The sequence below is a fragment of the Manihot esculenta genome, chromosome 15 (assembly GCF_001659605.2).
Source record: "Manihot esculenta cultivar AM560-2 chromosome 15, M.esculenta_v8, whole genome shotgun sequence".
Classification (NCBI taxonomy): Eukaryota; Viridiplantae; Streptophyta; class Magnoliopsida; order Malpighiales; family Euphorbiaceae; genus Manihot; species Manihot esculenta.
The window spans coordinates 12,441,834-12,449,056 of NC_035175.2; the positions used below are offsets into that span (position 1 = coordinate 12,441,834).

Consider the following 7,223-nt stretch of genomic DNA (forward strand, 5'->3'; position numbering starts at 1 on the left):
CTAAACTATTTAAAAGTATTTAATCAGGTAGGATAATTTTTCATTTTTTTATTAAAATAGTTAATCAGATCAGTATTTTTTTTTTCAAAAATACAGTGGATTTATTACTGTAGTGAATATTTCTTGATTGATTAGATGGTATTCTGACATTAAATACCAAAAAGTGGAGGAAAATAAGAACCCACCAACCACAGAAGCCATGTTGTTTTGGCAAAAAAGTCAAAAAAGCTTGATGTGGATTCATAAACTTCCTAAAAAGGCATTGTATTGAGCATTAACCAATCTTATATATATATGGGTAATTGGTCAATAATAAATAAAGCCAATAAAAACATTAATTTAAGCTAAATTTCTAATTACTTTGTAATCAAAATTGAAATTTTGGCCCCCCTTGTTATGCAAGTAGGCCTGTAAAGGTATTCAATTAGCTGTAAAATTTTTCAGCTGTATTTTCACTTCCCCAGATAGGAATAGAATAAAATTTTCAATGTTAACATCTATAGAAGACAAGTAATTACATAAATGATATGACTAAAGTAATAATAAACCATGATGGCGCAATTTGTTCTGGGTTGAAAGATATCAAATTTATGCTGGCCACATTGAGATGACCTTTTTAACCAGTGTAGCAAATATGAATTGCCTATATCGGATAATGGGTTCATTTGAATCATTTCTGCTCTTTGATTACATCAAATGCCTTCTTAATCTTCCCTAATTAACCACCATCCAACAATTTTGATAGACAGAAGCATCCCACTGTTGTGTCAATGATACTTCAGGCTACAGCAAGCCAGAAACAGAAGCAATTGAATCTTAGTTATTGAAAATTTGAAATCAATATGACTGTATAAGCTCCAATGTACATGTTTCAATTCTTGTACTATACTACCCCCCCCCCCCCCACAAAAAAAAAAGATGTGGAATAATTTTATGGTACAAATTACTGACCAAGAGATTCCTCTGGTTTCTTGCTATACATTTCAACTTCAATCCTGCAAAATGAAAATGCAACACCTTCAAAAGTTGAACTCCAGTTGATGAAAATTTATCAAAGCACAGAAGAGGAAAGGGAAGAAAATGGAATTTACCTATAATCTAAGAAAGTGATCCCACCAGCTGCACAAGAAAAAGCACCCGACACACAGGATGTTGCTCATTGATCTTCTCATACTGTTATCATATTATCTCTCACTGCGCTGCTAGAAAGTAATCCCGGATGGTTTTTCTTTTCAGGGAAGATGGGGGGTTCAACACAGAAGATGGACTCTTCATTGCTGCTTCTGGTGTTCTCTCAAAAGTTTCTTTTGAATCAGAACCTAATGAGTACCTTTTCTCCTGGGCTTCAGGTGTACTTACTGCAGGCATGGTGATAGAGATTGGTGAGTCAGTTTCATGGCATTCAGTTTCATGGCATACTTCTTCAGGATGCAAATAACCAGGAGCAGGATATTTTGCAAGACCCGTAAGTTCTTCATTCCTTAAAAGCCTTTTACATTCTTCGGTTGGAATTGCCATTATTCTCCTTCTAATGGAAGAAGGTGGTCTTGAATTTGAATAATAGCTACTTTGTACATTCCAAATGCGAACCTATCAAATAAAGCGTTGTTGAAGAAAATGAGATATCCAATAGAGGCACGGATAATTAAGACACATTAACAAGCAAGCACTAATTGAATATATGCATGAAAATAATGAAAAATAGCATGGATCGAACTTCCAAAACAGTAACAAGTATAATTGTCTTTTAGATTATTTAATCAATTGCAGAACATTTTCGGAAGGATCGTCTTACGGTGAAATCATCTGAAGCAGTAGCTACCCTGCCATCTAATGGACACCTGCAAGAGATATTAGTGGAAAATAATTAGTGCATTTAGGCGAAATACCCTAGAAGATAACTGCATATGGCTTTAAAAGAATACCAATCTACTGCTGTAACTTCTCCATCATGGGTTTTCAACGTAATGGGATCTGTGTTAGACTTGTTCACCTGGTATGGTGAGTCAATCAAATTATACATAGAACAAGAATAAAACCAAATACACCACACTTAAGAAAGAAACAAAACCTGCCATATGTAGGCATTTCCATCACTAGAGCCGCTGAGAATTTGAGTTGCATCAGGACTGATTACCGACTGTAAGTTGCATTCCTCGTTAATAATAATATTATGCCAATAAAGCATCACTTGTCAACAGAGAACTTGATGCTTAAGCTTATAAAGTGAAAATTATGCTGGGGCTTCTGTAGTCCAATTGCATACCTTTACAAAAAATGATTCAATACGGCATCCAGAGAACGACCTAATTGGACCTTTTTCAAGCTGAAGCACATTATACAAGTAGATTCTGACAAAAATAATCAACTTTTAAGATGCGCCCAATGATATCTAAATAGATTTCGAAAATATGCTCAACAGAACAGCAAAATACCTATTATCCATGCATGAAGTTGTAAGAAAGACTCCGTTTGTATCCTGGGACAGGCTAGAAATACCATGCAATCTTCTCTCCTAAAATGAGAGTAGGGAAAAGTAGAGTCCATAAATCATTTATGTGCTTTAAATTAGATGAAGTTTGACTGAATTTTAGATGTATTCAGCAGTAGACCCACGGAATATTGAGAAATTGAGATGTTAGCTTCATTGGTTGGCAGAAAACAGACCTGTTCAGTTGATGATTTGGGATGAGGACAGGCCTGAGTGACTTGAGCCCTTAAATTTCTGGTGTCCCAGAATTTTACAATGCTGAAATGTAACAGATGTATGAAAATAAGAAAAGACAATTTATATCATTTCTGTCAAGGAATTAAAATCTAGCTCATATAGCAGACCCATTAAACTGACCTGTCCACTGCTCCAGCGGTGGCAATGGAGATCTCATCCTTGAGATAAAGAACTGATGTAATGCTCATCGAAGCAGCCTGAAAACATTGAAGTGTTAGCAATATGAATGGTAATTGGGAAGAAAGAAACTCATAAAAAGGACAAACTTTGTTCCGCCTAATTCGCTTTGCCTGAGGTGAAACATGAGCTCTCCTGACCATGGCGGTTGAACTGAATAAAAAATTTTTAAAAATTAAAAAAAGGAGTGAAAAGAACTCATACGAGCATAACAAACAAGCATAATGTTCTCAATTGAATGAAAGAAACAATGTAACTCACGTTATGCAAGCTTCAGGGCATCTGCTTTTTGAAACAATCTTGCATCGCAAGTCCCATATGGCAAAGGACCCATCTCTTGAACCAGAGACAAGAAGATCTGCAGAAAAATCATTTTGTTACAAAGAGAGAAAAGGAAGCCTCTCAGGATGATATAATGTACTTTAAAACACCTACCAGAATTTGTTGGATGTGGATACATGGATTTAATACTTCCTGTGTGCCCCATCAAAATTCCAGTGCATTTCTCCTTCTGTGCATCCCATACCTTAATCTGTTCAACAACCCACGAAAGTGTAACCAGGTGATTTCTGGAGGCAAATATGAACATTTCTGCTGGAAAAGTATCTTCCAAGCCTATCCTACAATGTCTAATTCACATAAACAAATAAAAATGGATATCCCAACAGCTTTCATAAAATATTCAAACCTAAGGGACTGGTTTCGTAACAGTTGATTTGGCTATAACAAAATAATGTAAGGTAAAATCAAACTACATCTTGGAACGTTGAATGATATCACCAGCCATATAAATGGATTCTGATTGATCTGTCTTGCTCTAATCAAAAGTAGAATTCTAGGGGAGAATTCATTAACACGATTCTTTCCATGAATAAGCCAAAGAAAGACATTCCTCAATTGAACTAGAAGTATAAAATTATGGCATAAAAATGATAGTCAAATACCAGACTATCTGTTTTAACTGGCGATTACTTACAGTTTGATCACCTGAAGCAGTGAGTATGCTGGTGCCTTCCTGAGAAATTTCAGTTAAAACTTGCATTAGCGTCAAGGAATATAAAATTCGTCAATTTTGAGACCAGATTTATAATATATTAACCATTAGAAGCTAAATCAGCTCCGTCCTCTTCACATACTTAAGCAATGACATTTCGCTCTAACAATATTAACTAGTCAATATTTTAGATTCACAGCGAATTATGTTGGTAGTTCCAACAAGTCGCTTGTGACTTAATCAGCAGCAAATTTAGGGGCACAAGGAAATGCAGATTATCAGCATTGCATTTGTAAATAAACTTATGCAAAATTTCTGGTTTCATCTCCACATGCTACATTGGGCAATTTATGGCAGACTGGTCTCCGTAGAAAATGCATTCCATCAAATAATACCCACAGCCGTTCCAACGAATTTGCTTGTACTAAATTTTACGCATCCTATTCAAATAGACGCTATGGAAAGCAAAACTATACCATATTGCTATGAAATTTCTTTTATGGCACATTAGGACGTATTTCAGTAGAGATGGGAACCCAGAAATCTAAATCTCAAGGTAGTAAAGTGACCTATGTCCCTGATAATTTACAACAAATCATGTTATTTATAAGTTGTAGCCGTGTTAAGCACCTTGATCCAGCATATATCAAATATGGCATTCTGATGAGCCGCCCACTCACTGATTCTCGATTTGTCTGCACATAATCATAAAAAGGGGTGGGGGTGGGGGGAGGAATTCCCAAATCAGATTATTTTGTCAATTTAAAAAAACAAAGGCAGAATTAGGATTCTTAGCATAGTGGGCAAAAAACCTGAACATTCTCGATGAGATGCATAAGGAAGTTTTTTCCGAACATCAAATAAGCTCAAGTACCCATCCTCATCGGACACAGCCAAAATATGAGATGTTTTACTTGTCTACGGAAATTAGAATTCCAGAATTCAGTAAATAAATAAATAATATATAATCTAAATGCATATAATAATTGTACCTTGCCAAAAGAAACTGCCAATGGAGGCGTCTCTTCACCATTATGTTCAACAGCCAAAGCTCCAAATTCAGCAAAATCAGACGCCTTATCAGCGATATACGGCCGTTTTCGAACTGATTCAAAAGAAGAAAACAAAAAACTATAAATTGAGAGACGGAGATAGGAAGAAGAACGCGAAGGCGGATAAGGAGGGATAGGTCACCTCTGAATCCGGTGAGTTCCCTGGACCTGATGCCTTGGAAGAAGGAGTCCATGGCGGCGCTAGAGAGAGGCAGAGAAAGGAGAACAGAGGTTGTGAGTTTTTTTTTTTTTTTCTGAGAGATGGCGGTAAATTAGTTTTTTGAAATGTTCTTATTGAATTATTTTGGCGCTACCGCGACTATTGTCGTTATTGAGGACGCGGGAAACTCGATTCTTTTTCTCTACGGCGCCGTGTTTCCCACTCGAACAAATTAATATTAATTTGACATGCGGGGACCGAGAAATTGAAAAAATAGAATCGAAACACCTCATATTTACTAAATGTATTTATCGCTAAGCCTGTGACTGTGACTGTGACTGTGACTGTGACTGCGATTAAATATTATTGAAATTACTTTTGATAATATCTTATTAGATTTATGATAAATTTAAATTTAAAAAATAATATTTTATATATTTATATATTAATATTATATATAAAATTAATAGAATTTTTAAATATTTTATTTCATTATTAAAATTTTAAAATATAAATTATTAAATTAAAATGTACAGAATTAAATGATTATGTTATTTTCTTAATAATAGTAATTAACTTTGAGATAAATTTAGATAATTTAAAATAAATTTTAATTGAATTTGGTATTTATTTTTTTTTGAAATAGGGGGTTGGGGGAGTTGAACTTTAGACCTTTCAAGACTATAGGATGCACTTTCCACCAGGCTAAGTTTTGGAGTGCAATTGAATTTGGTATTTACTATATTAAACATGTTGAAATTTAAATAGAGTAATTTTGGTGATATTTACTCATTTTAATTTTTATTTAAATTTAGATTACTTAAGGTGAAATTGAATATTAATTTATGGAAACTTTTATATTTACTTCGTGTAAAATAAATGGATTTATTTTATTATAAAAATAAATTAAATTTTATGAAAACTGTATATTTTTATTATAAATTTGTGTAAAGTGATTGTTATAAGCAGAAAATATGTCAATCAAATATATAAACATAATTTGTTTAAATTAATAACAGTATTATTATTAAAAATAATATTTTATTTTATTATTTTTACAAAGCTATTTTCATCTTTATATTTTAAAATCTTAATATTTTGTATATTTTTTAAAATTCCATTATCTTTATTAAATATATAAATTTATAAAATTTATAATATAAATATAATAAATTTCTAACTTTTAAATATTTTTTAAAAAATATTAATATATATATATATATATATATATATATTTTATAAGAGGAGCACATCCAAAAAATTAGAAACTATGCCTTCTCTATTCCAGTATAAGAATTCAAGAGTTTTTCGGCGGGAAGTTCAAAATATAACAGCCTATATTTGTAGAGACCGTAAAGTTTGTAAGATAATCAGTCACACGATTTGCTTTTCTGTAACAATGGTGTAATCAGACACTCTATTGTCTAGATAGAACAAATTTGCAATGCAAAAGTAACTTTTTTAACCGATAATTTAATATCACTTCTTGAGATAATAAATTTAAAACCAATTAAGAATCAATATTCACTTTCATCTTACGAAAACCCTACTCCCATGCACAAGATAAACCATAGATAAGGCCTTATAATTCAGCCATAATAATACTGCATACACCCAATCGAATATAATAGTCCACAATCCAACCACATGTGATTACGAATCACACCGCCATAACCAGGATTTCCTTTACTCGCCTCATCGCAATTAAATTTAATCCACTCATCATTAGGGGCTGCTAAGGTACAAAAATAACAGTATGATTCTGTTTACCAAAAGATAAGCCTCGATGCAACCAAACTTCCATATTGCAATGTAAAGAATGTAATAAATACCGTAATTTCACATCAAGTTGTAGACCATCAGGAACTTGTTGGAAAACCACAATATTTCTCCATTTTCAAATTCATCACATCACAATAAATAAAATCTCAAGCGGTTGACAAGCAACTATTAAAAAAGATGTAAAACCAACACCATATCATAGCCAATCAGACACAAGCAAATCGAAAAAGGATTCACACGTACCAGGGTTCCAAATCTGATTCCATATATGTCGAGCAACATGGCAATCTCGTAATACATGAAGAGTTATTTCCTTTTTATGGCTACAAA

General features: G+C 33.1%; 1 protein-coding gene across 3 annotated transcripts; it reads right to left on the bottom strand.

Moving 5' to 3' along the window:
* Window positions 1-427: 427 nt before the first annotated feature.
* On the bottom strand, window positions 428-5,374 carry LOC110601353 (denticleless protein homolog). 3 transcript variants are annotated; one of them, XM_043950950.1, is made up of 17 exons: window positions 5,094-5,374; window positions 4,892-5,004; window positions 4,712-4,817; window positions 4,530-4,594; window positions 3,882-3,920; window positions 3,341-3,437; window positions 3,167-3,263; window positions 2,849-3,058; window positions 2,668-2,749; window positions 2,436-2,515; window positions 2,267-2,351; window positions 2,072-2,140; window positions 1,926-1,993; window positions 1,796-1,841; window positions 1,092-1,590; window positions 952-995; window positions 428-783 (listed from the first exon to the last, which is right to left on the bottom strand). In XM_043950950.1, the coding sequence occupies exons 1-15, from the start codon at window positions 5,143-5,145 to the stop codon at window positions 1,192-1,194; spliced, it is 1,608 nt and encodes a 535-aa protein (XP_043806885.1). In that variant the 5' UTR covers window positions 5,146-5,374; the 3' UTR covers window positions 428-783; window positions 952-995; window positions 1,092-1,191. The 3 variants fall into 3 exon arrangements, with proteins under 3 accessions (XP_043806885.1, XP_021594147.1, XP_043806884.1); XM_021738455.2 differs by lacking the exon at window positions 428-783 and having other exon boundaries at window positions 803-995; window positions 2,849-2,925; window positions 2,995-3,058; window positions 5,094-5,370; XM_043950949.1 differs by lacking the exon at window positions 428-783 and having other exon boundaries at window positions 803-995; window positions 5,094-5,373.
* Between the last annotated feature and the right edge of the window lie 1,849 nt (window positions 5,375-7,223).

What these genes read in the sequence shown, in the direction of transcription:
- LOC110601353 (XM_043950950.1), bottom strand. Translation starts at nt 5,145, where the DNA reads ATGGACTCCTTCTTCCAAGGCATCAGGTCCAGGGAACTCACCGGATTC. An exon ending in TCCACATCCAACAAATTCTG is followed by an intron (nt 3,264 to 3,340) that starts GTAGGTGTTTTA and finishes ATTTTTCTGCAG; the next exon opens with ATCTTCTTGTCTCTGGTTCA. An exon ending in ACCGCTGGAGCAGTGGACAG is followed by an intron (nt 2,750 to 2,848) that starts GTCAGTTTAATG and finishes GTTACATTTCAG; the next exon opens with CATTGTAAAATTCTGGGACA.